Source organism: Podarcis bocagei, assembly GCF_964188305.1.
Source record: "Podarcis bocagei genome assembly, chromosome: 18".
Classification (NCBI taxonomy): Eukaryota; Metazoa; Chordata; class Lepidosauria; order Squamata; family Lacertidae; genus Podarcis; species Podarcis bocagei.
In genome coordinates, this window is record NC_138144.1 from 8,918,462 (window position 1) to 8,937,810 (window position 19,349).

The following is a 19,349-nucleotide window of genomic DNA, read 5'->3' on the forward strand; positions in this document are numbered from 1 at the left end:
CGATCCCGGGCGGAAACATTATTGCCTTTTTCTTGGAAAAACCCCTTCCAGTTTTTATTTTAATTTATCCTTATAACCCTGCCAGTTTAGCTGATTAAATTCAAATGCATTTATTTAATTTCTGGGTTTTTGTTAATATTTTGCTTTAGAATTATGAGTTCCCCAGCATAAGCTGATTAAAATTAAATGCATTTATTGAATTTCTGGGGTTTTGTTATTATTTCGTTTTACAACGATGAGTTCCCCAGCATAGCTGATTAAAATTAAATGCATTTATTGAATTTCTGGGATTTGTTTTTTTTTTTAAAAAAAATGATTCACTTTAGAATTATGAGTCCCCCAGTTTAGCTGTTTAAAATTAAACGCGTTTAATTTCTGAGATTTTTATTTTTATATTTATTTTTTAAGCAGGGCAGCCACCTCTTTCCAGAAGCTACCATGATGCAGCTCAGCTGGTCATTAGATGAACTTGTTCCTTTGGAATCTGCAACTTAAAGTGTCTTATTTCCTCCTCCCTCCCACTCCACCTTTCCTTTTGTGTCTTATTTTTGAGTTTGCACACCTGTTTTTAGCAATATTATTTGAAAACCTCAAATAAGCTCAGGCTGATAGTTTGCAAATTTTTTTTCTTTTACAAAACTGAATAAAACTAATTGCATGGCAGCCTGGTTTTTATTTCCTTTCTTTTCAAAGCCCCCCTTGAACACGTATAATCATATATAATCATATAATCATGTATGAATATAATTTCTCCATAAATTAGGAGGGGGGATTAATGAATGCACACATGTAAAGGATGATAAAACATTCACAGTGAGAAACTTTGTTTAAGTTCTGAATTGTAGCCTTCGGTCCTACTTGTAAAGGAACTGTTTAAATAATTGCAAGTTACATAAGAATGAAAAGAGGGCGAGGGAAAATACTGCGTTGGCCGGGAATCGAACCCGGGTCAACTGCTTGGAAGGCAGCTATGCTAACCACTATACCACCAACGCTGCAGATGCGCTTGGGTTCATTTTCCTAGCCTATGAAACACCGATCTTGGACTGTACCATCCGACACCACGTATGTGAAACTGCCGAAAAGAATGTTTGGCCGCCCTCTTTCGCTGACCCCCTACTCCCTCGATGGAATTGATCCTCCCACCCCTCCGTTTCAGAACACGGTTTCCGTCCGAACGTGGAAAATCCAACCCCCCCCACTATGCAAAAGTGGTCACTACCCGTTCCCATAGCAACGTCTCCCTCCCCTTTTTAATGCTAATGGTTCCTTCCAAACTGTTTTTAACAATTACGTAAGAGACCGTTTAATTTGTGCTCTTTATTTTATTTTAAATTTATGTCCATTTATACAATATATATGAACACTTTCATGTATGTACCAAAATATATGTGCATATTTAAATGATTTTTTTATTTTGCAAACGTTTATTAAATTTTCTTATGTATTATTATTATTTCAATAAAAACATTAGATATAATTAAAAATATAGGCATGGGTTGTTGGATTTTCTTTTACAAAAGAATTATAAGATTTTATTTATATTTTCACCCCGCAAAATCTCCCCCCGTGCTCCTATCGAATGGTTCCGCCCAGTTCGCCGTCATCCAAATCCTTTAATAAAAAAATTCTCCTCACGAACATTCCTCTCCACCCCTCCAGAATTTCCCAAGGTGGTCCCTCCCAACCGTCAGAAGCAACCTCCCGTTTTATTCTCTATGGTTCCTTCCGCGTTCGCAAGAGGCCCCGCCCTTCTTCCGCTTACTCTCGCGAGAATAACCGCGCCTTGGACGACGACGAGAGCAGCGGGGAAAGAAGTCAGTTCGAGACCCCGCCCCCTTTCCCGCACTCGCTATCTCGAGATCTCGTTCGGGCTCCCCCCCCGTTACTATCGCGAGAAGAAGAGCGAGAGTTGGGAGACGGCGAGAGAGCGGGCTTCCGCTTCCGGGCGAAAGGTCGCGGCGGGAGGCTCGCGGAGGCCGGCGGTGTCCCTCCCCCCCTCCCCCGGAGCTCCGGCGTCTCCAGGAAAGGAAATGGAGCGGGAGTGAAGCCTCCGCGGAACCCAACCCTCCCCTACCCCCCTCACCCCGCAGCGGAGGAAGCCCGGCCTGGGGGAGGCCGAGGAGCCACGAAGTGAGTGAGCAGCCGGCTGGCTGAGGGGCCGGAGGGGAGGGGCCGACGGAAAGAGGCTCCGCCCCTTTTCCGAGAGGGGTGCGGGGGTCCCAGACCACGCTCCGAATAGGCTTTCCCGTGGCCACGCCCTCAGCTCGGTGGCCACGCCCCCTGGAGAGAAGGTCCTGAAGACCCCCCTCTTAGGCCACGCCTCCATTGCGCGAGGCCACGCCTTGGCACCTGAGAGTTAAAACAGGCAGGGGGTTTTGGCCACGCCCTCTCGGAAGGGGGCTGCTGGCCACGCCCTCTCCCACTTTGGGGGGGGTTTCTCTTCGGACAACACCCCAAATAAGGTTCCCTTGTGCCAGGCTCCAGCTGAATGCCCATGCTCCTGGATGGAGGGAACGCCCTTGCTGTGGATCATCCATGGGAGGGGGTTTGGGTCTTGCCTCCTTGGAGGGGTAGGAAGAAAGGGGGTTGCTGGCCCCCATGCCCTCCCCTGCTGTCACCGCTCCCCACCAGAGCCCCTTTTGGAAGGGGGGGCTTCTTCAGGCCTGCCCCTTCCCATCCCAGCTTCAGAACTTGGGGGACCCCCATCCCTATAGAATAAAGAAAGTGTTTTGTATGGTGAGTTTCAGTGGCCTGGGTTCTTAAAGGCATCTAAACGGCCTTGGTCCAGTATACCTGAAGGAGCGTCTCCACCCCCATCATTCTGCCCGGACACTGAGGTCCAGCTCTGGGGGGCTTCTTGCGGTTCCCTCATTGTGAGAAACAAAGCTACAGGCAACCAGGCAGAGGGCCTTCTCGGTGGTGGCATCTGCCCTGTTGAATGCCCTCCCACCAAATGTCAAAGAGATAAACAACTACAGTGGTACCTCGGGTTACATATGCTTCAGGTTACAGACTCCACTAACCCAGAAATAGTGCTTCAGGTTAAGAACTTTGCTTCAGGATGAGAACAGAAATCGTGCTCCGGCGGCGCGGCGGCAGCAGGAGGCCCCATTAGCTAAACTGGACAACTGGATCGAGGCGGGTCAGGACTGCTGATCCTTTTAGATTTGTCAGCAGCCTTTGACATGGTCGATCATGATCTTCTGGACCATCGCCTTGCAGACGTGGGGATACAGGGCATAGCCCGTAACTGGTTGTGCTCTTTTATCTCTGGTCGGGGACAGAGGGTGGCACTGGGGAGGGAAATGTCGTCACGCCACTCCTTGGTGTGTGGAGTGCCGCAGGGCGCAATTCTCTCCCCAATGCTTTTTAACATCTTTATGCGCCCCCTTGCCCAGATTATCCGGAGCTTTGGGCTGGGCTGTCATCAATATGCTGATGACACTCAGCTCTATCTACTGATGGATGGCCACACCAACTCGGCCCCTTACACACTGACCAGATGCTTGGAAGCTGTGGCTGGATGGTTTCGTGGGAGCCGATTGAAACTAAATCCTTCGAAGACAGAGGTCCTATGGCTAGGTCGGGATAGCATGGGGATGAGGGACCAACTCCCTTCTCTTGCGGGGGCCCAATTAGTGCCATTGCCTTCCGTTAAGAGTTTGGGTGTAATCCTTGACGCCTCCCTTTCCATGGAGGCGCAAGTCACAGCAACAGCCAAGGCGACTGTCAGGGGTTTAGGTGCAGAGGCACGGGCAAGGGAGGAAACAGAGAGCGAAGGGGAGGAGACAGAGGAAAGGATGAGTGATGACGACGACCCGAGATCTCCCAGTCTTTCCAGTGAATCAGAGGATTCACAGAAAGGAGCACCAGTGGCCAGGGCAAGGGGGGAGTCTAGGGAGGCACCCCAGGAAGATAGAGCCAGAGGAGACTCAGGGGGGAGCAGCTGGAAGTCGGGACCAGCGTCACCGCCAGGAAGCAGGGAAGAGGAAAGGAGCCAGGGGGGAAGCGCTGGCAGCTCACCACAGGAGGGAGGGCAGGAGTCAGGAGTGGCCACACCTCCATCGGGGAGCGAAGAAACGGTTAAGAGGAAAGTGGAAGGTTGGGCGCGCGCGCCAAGTTCAAATGCAGAGGAAGGCGGCGCAGTGAGCAGCCCCGAAAGGGAACCAGGTCCTAAAGCCCGGCGCAAGGAGGCAGAAGGGTCCGGGTCAGCGTCAGAAGAGTCCCGGAAGGAAGAAGCCCCGGGGGGTAGAGGGACCCAGAGGAGGACAGTCAGGAGGAAAAGGTGGAGCAAGGCTAGGATATTAAGTTGGTGCGCACGGGGCGGAGACTCAGACGGAGCCTCGCCGATCTAGCTAGTAGACGTAGAGTTGCAGACAGCAGCGTGAGAATGGAAACTGTAATTCAATAAAGACTTTTACTTAATGACCGCTGGCTAGCGTGATCCTCTGTGAGCTAGGATCTTGAAGCAGCTCTGACAGTAGGCTCCGTCTCTACATTGTGGGCATCTGCAGCCTCGAGGAGGGGAGAGAAACAGGCGCCCACTAGCGAGCTCACGAACGGCAAGAGACATGACGGCTGAGCAGCAGATAGAGGACCTCAGAAAAGCAGTGGCACAACTGAACGCCGAGGTTCTCGCATCCAGGAAGAGAGAGGACGAGGCAGCTGCCGCCTGCAGGGATCTCCAGGTCAGGTTAGACGTACTGGCAAACCAAACACCCCGGCAGGAGGGAATTGGGTTGGCGAGACGGACAGGCGGGCTACTCTCTCACTTCGATGGGAACCTGCAACAGTATCCCAACTTTAGAGCCGACGTACTGTGCGCACTGCAACTGTTGCATAAGGACTTTAGAGATGAACAGGAGAGAGTGGGGTTCATCATGTCCCATCTGCATGGGGAGGCGAAAGCGTGGTTGCGCAATTTATGGAGAGATAACGATCCGGCGCTCCAGAATGCGGATGCCTTTATTAAAGCGATGGATGGGTGTTTCTTATCAAGTATTGATATTGATCTTGCACGGAAGGAGGTGCATGGGCTGAGACAAGGGAGGGCCAGCGTCAGACAGTATCATGCCCGCTTTTTCGCCTTGGTCAGCGCCCTGGAATGGGACAGAGATTCGGCTCCTGTAAGAGACCTCTTTTGGGAGGGACTGCACAACTCGATTAAAGATGAGATAGCGAGGGGGGAGAGACCCCGAACCACCCAGGAGGTCGTTCAGAGGGCACTGGCAGTGGGGGTGAGGCTGGAAGGACGTCCGTGGAGCAAGGACGAAGGACGTGGAGGGCGCGAACCAGCCGGGGGCCCCTCCTTCTTTCCCAGAGAAGCAGCGCGGGCGCAATCCACGCCTCCGCCAGGAGGAGGAGCCGAACCTATGGAGGTTGGAGGTGCAAGGGCTCAGTCAGCAACCAGAGCCCTAGCACCGGCAGCAGTGAAGGCGAAGCCTCCTAGAGGGACCAGGAAGTGTTACGTCTGTGAGCAGCCAGGGCATATGGCGAAAGAGTGTCCCCAGAGGCCCCACAAGCTTACTGCAGCCTCAGCAATGGTGACTGCAGCAACGCAGCAGGGAGGACCACAGCAGGGAAACGACGATGTCTGGCTGGAGGAAGAGGCAATGGGGCCCAGCCAGACGTGTCAGTGAAGAAGTCCCCAGAAATTTTACAGCCAGTGAACCCCCTCCCGCCCAAACCAGTAGTGAGGCTCACAGCATCTCTCCAGCTGCCCAATGGAATCACCATGGACGTGCCAATCACCATCGACTCCGGCAGCAACGCGGACTTTATAGGGCAGGAATTTGTCGACAGGCACGCTGTGCAGTTGCTGCCGGCCACACTGCCCCTGCAGGTTGTCACGGTGGATGGCAGGGAGCTGCTAGGGGGGCAAGTGGTGAAGCAGACGCCACCAATGGTGATGCGACTTGGGAATCACAGGGAAGTCATCAGCTTCAACGTCACTCAACTGTCTGACACGCCCATTGTATTGGGCATGAGTTGGCTGGACAAGCACAGCCCAACGATGGCTTGGTTCCAGAGGCAGCTGGTCTTCGGCTCTTCCTTTTGTGCTGAACACTGCATCGTACCCAGGCAGGAAGGAGAGGAAGAGGAGTCACAGCTGCTGCTAGGCACGCTGCAAGCGATTCCCCACAAGTACGCAGAATTTCTGGAAGTTTTCTGCGAGAAGGAGGCGGACAGGCTACCCCCTCACAGACCATATGACTGCAAAATTGACCTGCTGCCGGGGGCGGCGCTGCCTAAAGGGAAGCTGTATTCCATGTCTGAGGACGAACTGCAGGAACTCAAAGACTTCATCGATCATAATTTGGAGCGCGGTTTCATCCGGGAGTCTAAGGCAGCGGGGGGCAGTCCTGTATTCTTTGTTAAGAAGCGAGACACGCCCCAAAAAAGACTCGTAGTGGATTACAGGATTTTGAACAGTGTGACCAAGCCGTCGGACTTCCCCATGCCCCGCATCGACGACCTCCTGGCGAAGGTACGGAAGGGAAAGGTGTTCACCAAATTGGACCTGCGGGGGGCGTACAACCTCATTCGCATGCGGGAGGGTGATGAGTGGAAGACAGCCATGTTCACGCCTCTGGGTACCTACGAATACAGAGTTATGCCTTTTGGACTGCAAAATGGCGCTCACGTTTTTCAAGCATTTATGCATCACGTGTTGGCGGGACTTCTCTACAAGACGTGCGTCTGTTTCTTGGATGACATCCTGATCTTTTCGGAGTCGCAGCAAGAACATGACAAGCACGTCAAGGAAGTGCTGGACAGACTAAAGCAACACAGGCTCTACGCCAAGCTGGAGAAGTGCCAATTTGACGTGCCGGAGGTGGATTTTCTGGGCTACAAGCTGTCTGACAAGGGGCTCGCCATGGACAGCGCCAAGGTTCGAGCAGTGTTGGATTGGAAGAGCCCACGCAACCGGAAGGAGGTCCAACGGTTTGTCGGCTTTGCGAACTTCTATCGCAAGTTTATCAAGGGCTTCGCGATGCAGACGGCGGCCATCACTGACACCCTTAGCTCCAAGAAGAAGAAGTTCATCTGGACAGAGCAGGCGGAGCAGTCCTTTCAGGCCCTCAAGCGTCTCTTCGCGTCGGAAGAGCAGTTGCTTCATGTCAACCCCAGCATGCCGATGAGGGTGGAGACAGACGCTTCGGACAGAGCAGTGGGGGCGGTCCTGCTGCAGAAGGACCCGCAGGGCGTGTGGCGGCCGGGAGCGTTTTACTCCAGGAAGCTCAGCAAGTCCGAGCAGAACTACACCATATGGGACAGGGAGTTGCTGGCCATTCATGCGGCGTTCAAGGCGTGGAGGCACTTTCTGATCGGCGCCAAGCACACGGTGCAGGTTTGCACGGACCACAAGAATCTGGAACACTGGCGCACGGCACAGTTCCTGAACCAGAGGCAGATACGTTGGGCTGAGTTCTTTGCGGACTTCGACTTCCGAATAGAGTATGTCCCGGGGGACACCAACATCATGGCAGACGCTCTCTCCCGCAAGCCACAGTATCTGGAGGACGCAACACCAGCGGCCGCCATGCACATCTTTGCACCGACAGTGTGGGCGTGCGCCGCGGCGACCGTGGACCTAGAGGCGGTGCGGCGAGCGTTGCAGGGGGACTCCTTCGCACAAACGAAGATGGCAGAGGTGCGAGGGGGCAAGGCAGCGGCCGACGGTTTCCAGCTACGAGATGGATTGCTCATCCGTAAAGGGGCCATCTACGTGCCGGGTGACGAACTTCGAGCCAAGGTGCTACAGCAGCTGCACGACGCACCCACGGCCGGGCACTTTGGCAAGGAGAAGACGGTAGAATTAGTAGCCAGGGATTTCTGGTGGCCTGGAATGAGAGGGGAGGTCGCAGACTACGTGGCGAGGTGTGACACCTGCCGGAGGGCAAAGCCGGTGCACAAACCGCCGGCTGGACTGTTGGAGCCGCTGCAAACTCCGGTCGAACCTTGGGAAAGGGTGGCTCTGGACTTTGTCACGGATCTGCCCAGCTCAAGGGGCAAGACGGCAGTGTTGGTGGTTGTGGACCTGTTCTCCAAGATGGCGCATTTCATTCCGTGTGCTAAGGTGGCCACGGCAGAGCAAACCGCCAAACTGTTCATAGACCACGTGTTCAAGGTTCACGGTCTGCCACGGTCTATTCTGTCCGACCGCGGGCGGCAGTTCATCTCGAACTTCTGGCAGAAGCTGATGGGCTTCCTAAACGTCAAGATCAATCTGGCGTCGGCGAGACACCCGCAGACCAACGGGCAAGCGGAGCGAGCCAATGCCATCATGCAGCAGTACCTGAGATGTTATGCAAACCAACAGCCTGCGACGTGGGTGGATTACCTGCCGCTTGCAGAGTTTGCCTACAACAACACGAAGCACGTATCCACGGGCGTCACGCCGTTCTTCGCCAACAACGGGCGGCACCCTAGAACCTTCCCGGGACTGGAATGCAGGGGAGAAGGGGAGCCGCAGTCAGCAGATGCGTTCGCGTCGGAGCTGCAGGAAGTCCACGATCAGCTGCGGCGCCACCTGGAGCTGGCTAAACACGCATACAAGGTACAAGCGGACAAACACAGAAGGGTTGGCGAAGAGCTCCACGTGGGAGACTGGGTCTGGTTAGCAGCCCACGCAGTGCCGGCCAGGTCGTTGGCCAAGAAGAAACTAGGGCATAAACAACTGGGGCCATACCAAGTCGAAGAGCAGGTCAACCCGGTGGCTTTCAGGCTGGCGCTTCCGGAGGGTTCCAGAATGCATCCGGTGTTCCACAGATCGGTGCTCACTCCCTACAAGGCACCGCACAGGTTCCAGGAACCCGGAACGGCGCCGAGTCCGCTCAGAGAAGGAACGAGGCACGCGGGAGTGGCACAGGAGGAGCGCATCAACGAAGTCACGGAGATTTTGGACTCCAGATGGGGGGAAGAGGGAGTAGAATACTTTCTCGCCAGGGAAGGCACCCCGGCCAGTGCGAACAGCTGGGTGCCGGGCTACGCTTTAGACGAACCTCTGCTCAAAGACGAGTTTCATGCCCTCTTCCCACATAGACCTATGCCAGCAGACTTTTTCGATGACTGGCTTTTCACGCCCACGCTTTCGGACAGCACGTTCAGGGGGTTCGACTCGGACGAGGAACCAACACGAGACGTCCGTTCCCCGGAGGGGTCACCCTCGGGATCTGTCTCAGAACCCTCGTATTGGTGGGACGATAGGCCGGAGGAGCAGTTCCGCAGGAAGTGGATGGAATGTTCCGGCCGAGCAACGCCGCCTGGAGGAAGTGCGGGAGAGACGGACATGGACATTTTCGGGGACGACCCTGGTTTCGAGCACGGCGGCACAGAGATGGAAGAGGAGGTGACTGTCGTCAACGAGAGCAGAGAGGAAGACCCGGAGGAGTTCCGATGGAGGCCTGCCACGGGAAGCGACCGATATCCGACGTTCGTCCCTTTGCAACAGCAGCCCCCAGCTCCAGCACCGGAAGGAGGGGAGGGGGGACTGGGGGGCTTCGAGGGGGGGATGGATGTCAGGGGTTTAGGTGCAGAGGCACGGGCAAGGGAGGAAACAGAGAGCGAAGGGGAGGAGACAGAGGAAAGGATGAGTGATGACGACGACCCGAGATCTCCCAGTCTTTCCAGTGAATCAGAGGATTCACAGAAAGGAGCACCAGTGGCCAGGGCAAGGGGGGAGTCTAGGGAGGCACCCCAGGAAGATAGAGCCAGAGGAGACTCAGGGGGGAGCAGCTGGAAGTCGGGACCAGCGTCACCGCCAGGAAGCAGGGAAGAGGAAAGGAGCCAGGGGGGAAGCGCTGGCAGCTCACCACAGGAGGGAGGGCAGGAGTCAGGAGTGGCCACACCTCCATCGGGGAGCGAAGAAACGGTTAAGAGGAAAGTGGAAGGTTGGGCGCGCGCGCCAAGTTCAAATGCAGAGGAAGGCGGCGCAGTGAGCAGCCCCGAAAGGGAACCAGGTCCTAAAGCCCGGCGCAAGGAGGCAGAAGGGTCCGGGTCAGCGTCAGAAGAGTCCCGGAAGGAAGAAGCCCCGGGGGGTAGAGGGACCCAGAGGAGGACAGTCAGGAGGAAAAGGTGGAGCAAGGCTAGGATATTAAGTTGGTGCGCACGGGGCGGAGACTCAGACGGAGCCTCGCCGATCTAGCTAGTAGACGTAGAGTTGCAGACAGCAGCGTGAGAATGGAAACTGTAATTCAATAAAGACTTTTACTTAATGACCGCTGGCTAGCGTGATCCTCTGTGAGCTAGGATCTTGAAGCAGCTCTGACAGCGACATTTTTCCACCTTCGCCGCATCAAGCAGTTGGTCCCTTACCTTTCCCGCCCCGACCTGGCCACAGTGATCCATGCGACAGTCATCTCCAGGCTTGACTACTGTAACTCGCTCTACGCGGGGCTGCCCTTGAAGCTGTCCCAGAAACTCCAGCGGGTACAGAATGCTGCAGCGAGGCTCCTCACAGCGTCTCTGCCATGGGAGCATATTCATCCAGTGCTTTTCAAGCTGCACTGGCTCCCGGTGGAGTACAGGGTCAGATTTAAGGTGCTGCTTTTGACCTTTAAAGCCCTTCACGGCCTAGGACCCTCGTACCTACAGGACCGCCTCGCCTGGTATGCCCCACGGAGAGCCTCAAGGTCCATAAATAACAACACCCTAGTGGTCCCGGGCCCTAAGGAAGTTAGATTGGCTTCAATCAGAGCCAGGGCCTTTTCAGCACTGGCCCCAACTTGGTGGAACGCTCTGTCTCATGAGACCAGGGCCCTGCAGGATCTGATCTCTTTCCGCAGGGCCTGTAAGACAGAGTTGTTCCGCCTGGCCTTTGGATTGGAGCCAATTTGATTCCCTCCGCCCCCTTTTTCTTTTTTCTTTTCCTTCTCCTGCAATGAGGCTCCATTTTAATATTTTAATGTTCCATTATTTTAATGTTGTATTTTATTTTTGTTTTTAAGTTGTAATCACTCATCTTGTTTTTATTATTGCTTGTAAGCCGCTCTGAGCCCGGCCTTGGCTGGGGAGGGCGGGGTATAAATAAAAAATTATTATTATTATTAAAGTGGTGCTTCAGGTTAAGAACAGTTTCAGGTTAAGAACGGACCTCCGGAACGAATTAAGTACTTAACCTGAGGTACCACTGTACCTGACATTCAGAAGACATCTGATGGTAGCCCTGTTCAGTGAAGTTTTTAATGTGTGACATCTTAGTGTATTTTTGGTCTTTGTGGAAGCCGCCCAGAGTGGCTGGGGAAACCCAGCCAGATGGGCGGGGTACAAATAATTTATTATTATTATTATTATTATTAATATTATTATTATTATTAATTATCTGGTTGGTCACTGTGAGGACAGGATCATTGGCTTGATCCAGCAGGTTCTCCTTGTGTTACTATGACTTAACCTGACGTAGTGTAGGCAGCCTGTGCCTCCTTGGATTCTGCGGGCTGTTCTGGCTGGATCAGAATACTGCCAAATATTTAAGATCAAACAAGGTGGTGTGATAATAAGAAAACTTACACATCTATCTGGTGCAGTTGCACCAGAATTAATCTGCAGGTGATAATCTGCCTCCTCCGTCGGAGCCAGTTTGTCTCTGTATATCGGCTGCTGGGAATCACAAGTTGGGAGAGCTGGTGTTGTACTTAGGCCTTCTTGCTGGGCTCCCGTGAGGGCATCTGGTCAGCCACAGTGAGAGTAGGAGAGTAGACTAGATGGCCCCTGCCTTGGCCGGATTCAGCAGCCAGGCTCCTGTTACCAGTGTTAGAAACTGGTATGTGAGCTTATGGCCAAATAGCACCTTAAACCTAGGTTACGGTTGCCACAGCCGAATGACTAGACTCCATTTCCCCTCAATGGAGGGAGGAATTATTTTTATTATTAATTTCATTTATATACAATCATACCTTGGGTTACAGCCGCTTCAGGTTGCGTTTTTTTGGGTTATGGACCCCCGAAAGCCGGAAGTACTGGAATGGGTTACTTCTGGGTTTCGTTGGTCATGCACGTGCAGAAGTGCTAAATCGCACTTTGCGCATGCGCAGAAGCGCCAAATTGCAACCCGCACGTGCGCAGACGCGGGTTGTGAATGCTGTGGGTTGCGAACGTGCATCCCGCATGGATCACATTCGGAACCTGCACCGTCCACTGTACTGTTTTGTATTTTAATGTGTTACAAACCACGTTTGAGGTTTTTTTCTTTAAAACACCAAATAAAACAATCCAGAATAAAACAAATTCAAGCATCAAGTAAAATATTTCTGATCCTTCCCTAAGTGACATTTGGCTTTTCCCATATTTATTTACCTGCTTAATTTATAGTGCTGCCCCTAGAAGGAGGACTCCAGGAGGCTAGTGTGGTGTAGCAGGTTAGAGTGTTGGACTAGGACCTGGGAGATCAGGGTTCAAATCCCCACTCAGTCAGGAACCTCACTGACTGATCTTGGAGTCAGTCACAGCCTCTTAACCTATCTCACAGGGGTGTTGTGCGGATTAACTGAGATGGGTGTGAACCATGGACTCCTTGGAGAAAAAGGTGGGAGATAAATGCAATAAATAAGCTTTTCTGCTGATCTGCTTAAGAAAGCTGGAGGAACCAACCAGATGGAGATGTCAGTCGCCAGCCTGGGCACCCAGAGATCTCCACAGGGTTGCGATCCGACCTTCCCCGGTTGCAAAACACACCTGGCACCTGGGGAACTTCTAACATGCCTTGTTACATTCTTCTGACCTTGGCCCAGTTACTGCTTCTCAGCCTAAGCTACCTAACAGGGTTGTTTTGAGGATAAAGGTGGGGAGAACAACCATGTAGGATGGAGTCGGGGGTTTGGACGAAGGGTGGAATAAAAATGTAAGCACCACTTTCTCCAAGATTTTTCTGGCCTCTTATTTGTGGTTCTCTGGAACTGCAGGAGCTGAAAAGCTTGCATGGCAAAACTCTGTTCCCTGCTCTTACCTCTTTCTGGGAAATGTGTTAAGGGGGACTTTTGAATTCTTTTCCTGAGACATGGACCCTCCGTAAGCAGCGATAATGAAACAAGGGAGATGGGGCTGTGCCTTTGCCACTAAGATAACTAAGAATACAAGTATTGCTATAATATTATTGTATTGTATTAGGATCATTGGTGATGACTGATTGAGCAAGGGCTCAAAAAAAATCATAGTCTATATGTTAATATGTCTTTTATATGTTGTAGGTGCTTTGTTTTGTAATAAGAATATAATGTTTTAATAAACATAGCAATTTAGAAGGGGTCCCAGGAGTAAAGGCTTGTAAGCTTTGATTTCGTCCAAATAATTCTAAGAGTCCTCTTGGAAACTGGGATTAAGCTCTGGTTCCTTTTTGGGGGTGGAATGTGGATATTAGACACTTTCATTCATGGCTGTGGACTTGAGAACGAGGCTTTTCACAGAATTCTATCTTGAATGTCAGCTCCATTCCTGACATTGCTGCAACCTTCATTCTTCCTCCCTTTTTCAAGTTTCCCCATATCCTTAGTAAAGGCTGAATGTTAAAAGGGGAGAATTTGGGGAAATGAATGTACCTCACTTTGAAGGCAGAAGGTCCAAGTATGACCCCCCCCCCCCAGTTTCTCCAGTTAGGTCTAGGACAGGCTTCCTCAACCTCGGCCCTCCAGATGTTTTTGGGTTACAACTCCCATGATCCCTAGCTAGCAGGACCAGTGGTCAGGGATGCTGGGAATTGTCTCAAAACATCTGGAGGGCCGAGGTTGAGGAAGCCTGGTCTAGGAAGAGCTTTGTCTGAAGCTGCAGTCAGAGATCTAAATTGATTGATGGGCTGACTCAGTATAAGGCCGCTTTCACCCGATGTTCCTGGCGATGTCTCTGGCGCCGTGCCATTGTACGACTCATTGCACAAGTGATACAGAAGAGGCCAGACAACTGGTGGTACCCTTTATTCTTCTTCTGTGCTGAGGATCCTAAGGGGGTCTTTAGATTCCCTCCGTAAAAGTGAAAGTGGGGCATCCAAAGTAAGGGATGCGGGTGGTGCTGTGGGTTAAACCACAGAGCCTAGGACTTGCTGATCAGAAGGTTGGCAGTTCGAATCCCCACGACGGGGTGAGCTCCCGTTGCTCAGTCCCTGCTCCTGCCAACTTAGCAGTTCAAAAGCACGTCAAAGTGCAAGTAGATAAATAGGTACCGCTCTGGTTGGAAGGTAAACGGCGTTTCCGTGCGCTGCTCTGGTTCGCCAGAAGCGGCTTAGTCCTGCTGGCCACATGACCTGGAAGCTGTATGCTGGCTCCCTCGGCCAATAAAGCGAGATGAGCGCCACAACCCCAGAGTCGGCCACAACTGGGCCTAATGGCCAGGGGTCCCTTTAGCTTTACATCCAAAGCACATGACTTCCCCCAAAGAATCCTGGGAAATGTAGTTCCTGCTTCCCAGACCTATAATTCCCACAACTTTTAACAGCCTACCGTTCCCAGGATTCTCGGGGAAAAGTCACGAGCTCTAAAAGCAGTGCAAAGATGCAGTTTCAAAGACTGCAACATTGCAGCTGGGGGGGTTTTGTGGTTTGGCAAAAGGTCTCTCTATGCTTCACTCCTAAAACATGTGTGTATCTCTGCCAGTTTACTTCAAAATGATCACATGCCCTCTGTTTCTTTCTTTCCGCCCTCTAGTTTCTTACTTCGTCCAAGGCTCGCCTAGCAGTTGATGCAGAAAGTCAAGAGGGCTCGGCTGGAAAACGAAAGTGCAGGAAGTTGGAGAAGGTAACTTTTTGAAGTTGACTCGAGTAGCTTTTGGAGGAGCAGGAAGCGTTGGGGACTCAGGAGGTTAAAAACAAGGGGTTTGTTTTCTGAATGGCAACTCCTATCTGATTCCTACCATCCCTTTCTGTTAGCTGTGCTGGCTGAACTTGCTGAGAGTTGCAGTCTCAGGATCATATTGAGTGCGACAGGTTTCCACTTCCCTGTTGTGACACATTTAGAGCCAGAAAATAAAACACAGTTTGCCCAGACAGCAGCCCCAGTGGTCAGCATCGTCTTCCCCTTAGTTTCCAAAGGCCTGTCTGAACAGGACGGTCCTAACGTGCCTTCCTAGTGGAGGGAACCAGTCTAACTTCTTCTGTAAGGGAATTCCACAGTATGGGAGCAGATACAGAAAAAACTCCCCTGTCACTACCAACCACGCCTCTGATGTTGGTGATACTGAGACAAGGTGCTCACCTGAGGATTTTCACACCTGGGTAGGCTTGTACAGGGAGGTAGGAAAATTACATGGCTTGGGTGACCTGAAGTATCTTATCAGTGCTAATTGCTGTTATTAAATAACTGCGAGTCAAAAATTCTTGCTAAATACCAGAGATCACCTCGCATTCCACCAGCAGATCCAGATCTGTGTTCTTCCCACCCCTATATTTTGGCTGGTGGTCTCAAACATTGGTGTATTGTTGTATGATAAAGGTGGGAAACTCGCTCGCAGCCTCACTTTATGTGGCCCATTGACCCCTACTCCTTTCGTAACTACAATTCCCAGAGTGGTTTAAAAGTCAATCCCTCTTCACAGGAAAACTCTGGGAATTGTAGCTGTGGTGGGGGATATAGGGTCTCCTAGCAACTTTCAGCACCCTTAACAGACTACAGTTCCCAGGATTCTTTGTGGGGAGCTATGTACAATGCGGATGTGGCCAGAGAGAAATAGTCTAGTTTCCCCCTCCCTCTATTAAAATTACCCTAGTGTACCACTTGGAGTGTGGTTCCTTACACTCTGCTGCCATACAGACAAGTCTGATTCTGAAATCTATACAGGCTATTCCACATTTACAGTGTGGTGTAGAGAGCCAGTGTGGTGTAGTGGTTAAGAGCGGTAGATTTGTAATCCGGGGAACGGGGTTCGCGCCTCCGCTCCTCCACCTGCAGCTGCTGGGTGACCTTGGGCCAGTCACACTTCTCTGAAGTCTCTCAGCCCCACTCACCTCACAGAGTGTTTGTTGTGGGGGAGGAAGGGAAAGGAGATTGTTAGCCGCTTTGAGACTCCTTCGGGTAGTGATAAAGCGAGATATCAAATCCAAACTCCTCTTCTTCTTCTTCTTCATGGGGGGCTACTTTCCACGGCACGGCATCTCTAAAAATCTCATATACCTCATTTACTCGAATCTAATGCTCATCTTTTTAGCCAAATTACATTGCGAAAACTAAGGTGCGCATTAGATTCAATGGCACATTTGCATTTGCCAGAAAATACTTTTTTGGTTTCAAGGTTCTGAAAATTAAGGTGTACGTCAGATACGGTGGCGCATTAGACTTGAGTAAATACGGTATTGGGAACACCATTGCAAAAAGCTTTCAACTCCCAACTCTCCGCAGACCTCAGAAGTTCAGTGCAAGGACTCCTGGGATTGCACTTGCAAAGGCTTGTGGGATTGCTGGGCACTGTTTTGCAGTTTTCACGCTCTTTTAGGGCTTTCCTATGCCGCTTCTGGGTTGGTGGCAATGCACACATGTGCAGTTGGGTGTGCCTTGAGCGCCTGTAAATGGGGAGTTGCCTATAATGTATTTTGTGTATGTAAATAATTGATCACACAATAAATAATAGCATCACACAAGGGTTAAACCACAGAGCCTAGGACTTGTCGATCAGAAGGCTGGTGGTTCGAATCCCCACAACGGGGTGAGCTCCTGTTGCTCGGTCCCATCTCCTGCCAACCTAGCAGTTCGAAAGCACGTCAAAGTGCAAGTAGATAAATAGGTACCGCTCCAGCGGGAAGGTAAACGGCGTTTCCGTGCGCTGCTCTGGTTCGCCAGAAGCGGCTTAGTCATGCTGGCCACATGACCCGGAAGCTGTATGCCGGCTCCCTTGGCCAGTAAAGCGAGATGAGCGCCGCAACCCCAGAGTCGTCCGCGACTGGGCCTAATGGTCAAGGGGTCCCTTTACCTTTACCTTAGGATCACACAGGAGCTGGGGTTGGGGGTTGGGCAGGTCTCTAGCCTTATCAGTGCTCACACGGGGCAGTCCAAATGATGTGTTTTATAGCAGCCCCACAGTGTTACGAAAGATGCTGGGACCATCGTGTGTTTTCAGGAAAAGTTTCCCTTCCTTTCCTACAGGAGGAGCTGTTGCTCAGTAGCAGAGCACCTGCTTTGCATGCAGAAGGTCCCGGGTGCAAACCCCGCCGTCTCCAGGTAGGGTTGGGGAACGATGCTAGTTTTTTAACCCCTGTAGGGATGCTTCCGCCCTCAGTGCGGGAACAACGGGAATAGCTAGACTGAGGCCTTGACTCTGGCGACATTCGCACCCACACATTTAGAGTGCTGCGGTAGCAGGTTGTGGCTTCTCCCCCCCCCCCCCAATTTCTGGGAGCTGTAGTTTATTAAGGACACTGAGAGTTCTTAGTAGGCTCCGGTTCCTCTTCACAGGGAGCTCTGGGAATTGTAGCTCCGTGAGGGGGATAGGAAGGGGTTGCTAAAACTACATTTCCCATATACAGTGGTACCTTGGGTTACACACGCTTCAGGTTACACACTCCGCTAACCCAGAAATAGTGCTTCAGGTTAAGAACTTTGCTTCAGGATAAGAACAGAAATCGGGCTCTGGCAGCACGGCGGCAGCGGGAGGCCCCATTAGCTAAAGTGGTGCTTCAGGTTAAGAACAGTTTCAGGTTAAGAACGGACCTCTGGAACGAATTAAGTACTTAACCCGAGGTACCGCTGTATTTTTTGGTGTGGGAGGGAGCCCTGACTGTTTAAAGTGGAATCGTAGTCCTTTAACTGTGGTGTGAATGTGGCCTCTGTATGAGGCAGCCGTCTATGATCCTGTCTAAACAAGAACTATGAGGACTGGAATACGGCTCTCTCTTTGTTTTGGAGAGAGAATGCATGATAACGAAGTGAGAAAAGTGCAAGAAGTCCGTCTCCAGGCAAGGCTGTTTAGGTCCCCTGTTCTGAAACCCCGGAGAGCGGCTGAGCTGAATGAGTTCCTGTGAACTAGGCCACATCCACACCATCCACATTTAAAGCAGATGGGCTCCCCCCCCCCAAAAAAAATCCTGCGAACTGTAGTTTGTTCAGGGTGCTGGGACTGGCAGCTGTGGGAGGGGAAAACTACAGTTCCCAAGATTATTTGGGGTGGGGGAAGCCATCTGCTTTAAATGTATGGTGTGGATGTGGCCCCAGTCTTCGGTCCTGTTTTGGGCAGCAGGTGGAGTATTTCATATTTAACCTTCCCCTTGCAAAAGGCCTCTGAACCCAGCAAAGCAGAATATCTTTGAGAAGGCTATGCTTGAGCCCTTCCGTCTGATGTGCTAAGTTTTTTTAATGCAGGGAGCTATTTTGAAGACATGTGGGGAGCATTTGTTTTACGGACCATGCTTATAACCAAGCAGCTAAAAACCAAAATTACGGTTCTCAGATCGGTTTGCAGCAATCAGTAATAAGAGTTGCCTGCCCCACATGCTTACGGTCCAAAAGACAATGCACAAAAAGAAAAGGGGTTGTGGAGAGGAGGAAAGACAAAGACAGGCAGTACTTTTTGGAGTTTGTATAATTATTGTTTTTCTGATAGGAAGAAGGGAGTAATATATATTATTAAATTTTCTGTTTAATAATATTCATTTCTACATCCTTAAGATATCGATGACTTCCCTTCTCTTTCCATGGTTCATTTTACATATCATTAATCCCTGTGGGTGGCGCTGTGGTCTAAACCACTGGGCCTTGGGCTTGCTGATTGGAAGGTCGGTGGTTCGAAGCTCCCGTTGCTCGGTCCCTGCTCCTGCCAACCTAGCAGTTCGAAAGCACGTCAAAGTGCAAGTAGATAAATAGATACCACTCCGGCGGGAAGGTTAACGGCGTTTCTGTGCACTGCTCTGGTTCGCCAGAAGTGGCTTAGTCATGCTGGCCGCATGACCCGGAAGAACTGTCTGTGGACAAACATCGGCTCCCTCGGCCAGTAAAGGGAGATGAGCGCCGCAACCCCAGAGTCATTCGCGACTGGACTTAACTGTCAGGGGTCCTTTACCTTTGATCCCTGCATATTTTACAAAAACTATACCATTCAGTATTCCATTCTTGTTATTGTTTAGTCGTTTAGTCGTGTCCGACTCTTCGTGACCCCATGGACCAGAGCACGCCAGGCACTCCTGTCTTCCACTGCCTCCCACAGTTTGGTCAAAATTCCATTATTACAACCATCTTAATTTATACTTTATATAATTTGGGAGACATCTGAAGGCATCCCTGTTTAGGGAAGCTTTTAATGTTTAATAGACTATTGTATTTTAATATTCTTTTGGAAGCTGCCCAGAGTGGCTGGGAAAACCCAGCCAGATGGGCGGGGTATAAATAATAAATTATTATTATTATTATACTGTTGATTTTTTTCTTAATGCTGCCAGC

The 19,349-nt window shown here is 51.3% G+C and overlaps 1 protein-coding gene across 3 annotated transcripts in view; it reads left to right on the forward strand.

Annotated features, from left to right (window-relative positions):
• Positions 1-1,964: 1,964 nt before the first annotated feature.
• Positions 1,965-19,349, forward strand: part of DPP9 (dipeptidyl peptidase 9) — a 57,091-nt gene continuing 39,706 nt past the window's right edge. Inside the window, exons 1-3 of one of the 3 annotated variants that reach the window (XM_081177661.1) lie at positions 1,965-2,137; positions 14,637-14,726; positions 17,064-17,138. In XM_081177661.1, the coding sequence (XP_081033787.1) occupies positions 14,671-14,726; positions 17,064-17,138 (131 nt within the window). In that variant the 5' untranslated portion in view covers positions 1,965-2,137; positions 14,637-14,670. The remainder of the gene's footprint in view (positions 2,138-14,636; positions 14,727-17,063; positions 17,139-19,349) is intronic. The other 2 variants (XM_081177660.1, XM_081177662.1) reach the window with 2 other exon arrangements.